The sequence below is a fragment of the Tetrao urogallus genome, assembly GCF_951394365.1.
Source record: "Tetrao urogallus genome assembly, chromosome: 15".
NCBI classification, from domain to species: Eukaryota; Metazoa; Chordata; class Aves; order Galliformes; family Phasianidae; genus Tetrao; species Tetrao urogallus.
Genome location: NC_136828.1, coordinates 13,220,731 through 13,224,410, shown reverse-complemented (window position 1 = coordinate 13,224,410; position 3,680 = coordinate 13,220,731). Strand labels below are relative to the sequence as shown.

Genomic DNA, 3,680 nt, shown 5'->3' with positions numbered 1-3,680 from the left:
TAAATAAAAAGGAAGGCACCCCTCTTTGCTGGGGGGAGAGAAAAGCCAAAGGGGGAGGACTGGGGGGCCGCAGCGGGACTCTGCTCTCAAAGTTGAATTCCCAAGCAGGGACCTTGAAGCACGATTTATTAGCAGCATGCTGTTTGCTTTTGTCACGTTGGGATGTGGCGGGGGAAGCAGTGGCCCCACTCCAACCCAGACCACCCAGCGAGCTGCTGGCTACCGGCAGGCACAGCCCAGTGCAATGGGTCACCCCAACTCTGCAGCTCCAGCCTGGCTCTGCAGCCCCATTGGAGGTGAGAGCAGCAATAACAGCAACACCCCCTTCACCCCCCCTGCATCCCCCCAGCATAAAAAATAAAATAATTATATCCTAACAGACGGGCTGTCTGGGACGAGAGAATTGCAAAAACAGTCCCCACCCCAACAGGGAGAGTGTGTGTGTGTGTGTGTGTGTGTGTGTGTGTGTGTGTGTGTATGGAGGAGAGGGAGAGTGAGGAGGGGGGAGAGAGGGAACGAGGCAGACAGAGGGGAGGGAAGAAGGGAGGAGGGAGCCCACGCTCTGAGAAACATCACTCCATCTCTCTCACTCCACGGGAGCTGAGCAAGGAGCAGAACGATGTTTGACAACACGCAGTACCCCTATAACTGCTTTAATTATGATGGTGATGATTACCCTACCTGTAGTTCTGACGAAGAAAAGAAATTCACCAGACCGGCATATAGGTAAGAGGAAGTTTCCCCGAGTTCCCCAGCCCTGGGGAGGGTTACTGAGCTGTGGGATGGTGAGATCAGAGCGTGTGGGGCAGTGGGGCTCCTCATCCCAGGTGTGCATGGTGGGGTTGGGGCCATGGTGGGCACATTTCCCCCTTCCTGTGCTTGAAGTGCTCAAGGTTTGTTTTGTCTCCTGTGGGGTCACAGTGCTGAGCCACCAAAGCTCAAAGGGTCTCCACTGACCTCCGGGAGCCCTGGGAGAAGGGGATTGAGATGTGCAGCATGCCAGCAGGGGAGTGGGATGCAGATAGTGCCCAGCGTGGTGGGGAGAAGTGTGGTGGGTGCTGTTGGGGCAGCTGAGGTCCATGTCTCGAGCAGGCAAGGCTCTGGTGAGGGGTTTCTCTGCAGCCTTTTGTCTCACAGAAACTTTTCTGATGGGGTTCAGGAGGTGGGTGATCTTCCTTTAACCCTCAGGGACTCAGTTGCCTGGAATTGCTGCCTGCTTCTCGAGCTGGTTACTGCAGTGACTGCTCTCAGGACTCATCCTGGGACATCTCGGGTCACAGTGCAGAAAAGAAGAACTTTTGGAAGCAGAATCATGGACACACACATACCTGTGTGGTCCTAATAACAGTGTAGGGGTGAGGAGACGGTGTAACTGCAGTTTTCCTTTTTTTCAGCTACATTGCCTTAATTGCAATGGCCATCCAGCAAAGTCCTTCAAATAAAGTCACCCTGTCTGGCATTTATGACTTCATAATGAAGAAATTTCCTTACTACAGATCAAATCAAAGAGCCTGGCAGAACTCCATCCGGCATAACTTATCACTAAACAGTTGTTTTGTAAAGGTAAGACCCGTAACTGTGCATTTACATACAAAACGTGTGCATGGCTAAAAAAATTATTCAGGAATAGTCTCATCACTAGGAAGGAAGGAAAACGAACAGCTGAGCCACAAATCACTTAAATCTCCCTAAGCTGTCAATTGCAGAGATAAAGAGTATATCCCCGTCTGATGCCTGCTAATAGATAACAAACAGAAGAGGCTGGAGCTTGCATCCTAGTCATATAATGAAACAGAATAGGCTTAGAAGTCTTGTCATATGTGTTTACACCATTCTTGAATGTAAATGAATGCAGATGTTTAGCAGCAACATCTGTAACACATACAAATACTGAACTGCCTTTAAATAAATACAGGTTCCCAGAACAGAAGGGAATGAGAAGGGGAAAGGAAACTATTGGAGCTTTGCAACGGGATGCGAATCCATGCTGGATCTCTTTGAAAATGGGAATTACCGGAGAAGGCGGAGGAGGAGGAACATGAAAAAGGAACATAAAGAGCAAAGATCAAGCAGAGGGAAAGGGTCTTCGTCCCCTGATACATCTCCTATGGACTCTGCTTTAAACAGCACTTCCTCTTCTGAAAGCATACATGAAAGAATTGGCTCAGAACCAAGACTACTGGAGCCCCATGGGTTTGCTCCAAACAGCACAGCCAGCAGGCAGAGCCTGAGCAGTTCCTCCTTAGCAAAATCGGATTCTGAAATAAAATTCAGCATCGATTACATTCTTTCAGCCCCCGACCCTTTGCCTGTCCTGAGATCTCAATATAATATGCAAGAAAACAAATATCACCTACTGGAGGCCCAGCAGATCAATCTCCAGCTCTGGACAATGTGAAGTTATTCATCCACAGTAACAAAGTCTGGGTTGCAGTGCAGGCTGACATCACTGCCATCAGCTGTCCCCCTCCTCCTCCTGAACAACATTCAGAAGGTGTTTTCCCTTCTCTGTCTGTACCCAAAGAGCTGTGCTGGGCTTGAAGTACAGATAACTGTCACCACTATCAGTTTTTGCCACGCTGAAATTCATCGTACCCTGACTTTGTTTTCTGAACTATCGCAGACACCATCCACCACCACAGAGAGTTTCCTTTTCCAAGCAGGATGTGACAGAACAGACTCACTCCACACCCAGTGCTTTCTTAGAGACAAAGTGAATTTGATTCCACTTTCACTGGTGGAAATTTGGGTTAATTCCTCTGAAATTTACAGCTCAGCTCTTGAGCAGATCCGCAACGGCGTGATTCTGTTGATCTACACTGGCTAAGAATGTAATGGGGTGGGGAGAGCATTTGTTTTCTTAAAATGAATCACAGGAAATCAGTCTGTCTTCTCTGAATTTTGATTTTAGCATCACGTCCCAAACTGTTGTGTACTATGCAGCTTTAATTCATTGTTATTTTGTAAATATAGCTATATGTGTTTAAAGTATATTTTTGTTGATGTTCAGAGCAGAATTGTTCAAAGTGTCGAAGCTGTGTTCAGGCTAAGCACATGAAGGCTGGTTGTGAGGCTGTTGAATACTGGCAGACACCAATAGATGATGTGACAGAGGCATAGGGTCTCCTCATGCCTTGATTTAAAAACAGAAATTCCCCTCTCCCTCATACTACCAGCAAATGTCTCCAGATGCTGCAGGAAAGCCCTTAGCCACATTTTGTCTAGCAAGTACAAAGGGAGACCTGGGGTTGCAAGAAGCTGCATTCTGTGTCAGCCACAGCCAGAATCCCATTTATCTGCTCTGAGACAAGTTGTATATTCCTACTAAAAAGATTTCTATCGATTCTTCTTGCTAGCAATTGACAAAGTGGTACCTGATGGGATTTCAGGAAGGCTGGTGAGCTGAACTATGCACAGAGAGCCACGGTAGCTCCTGATCTCCATTCCTAATGAAAACCATTCCAGCACCATTTACACACTGTGGGATGTTTCAGAACAGAACCTGAAGGACAACGCTGAACTCTACATGGCATTTAGGAACTTGTTTTTATGTAACTTGTCCATAAGAAATCATTTCCTGGTATCGAATGGCAGCATCAGCAGAGATGCCACAAAGCCTTGGTTTTGGCAACCAGAAACATGGCCTAAGGAAGGCAAAAAAGCAGACAAGGGTTCTGGTG

At 47.3% G+C, this 3,680-nt stretch overlaps 1 protein-coding gene across 1 annotated transcript; it reads left to right on the top strand.

Moving 5' to 3' along the window:
- Positions 1-619: 619 nt before the first annotated feature.
- Positions 620-2,398, top strand: FOXL3 (forkhead box L3; the record flags this gene model as incomplete). The annotated part of the gene is made up of 3 exons (XM_079542734.1): positions 620-726; positions 1,395-1,563; positions 1,916-2,398. 3 exons carry the CDS (start codon positions 620-622, stop codon positions 2,396-2,398), a joined length of 759 nt encoding a protein of 252 aa, XP_079398860.1.
- Positions 2,399-3,680: the final 1,282 nt, after the last annotated feature.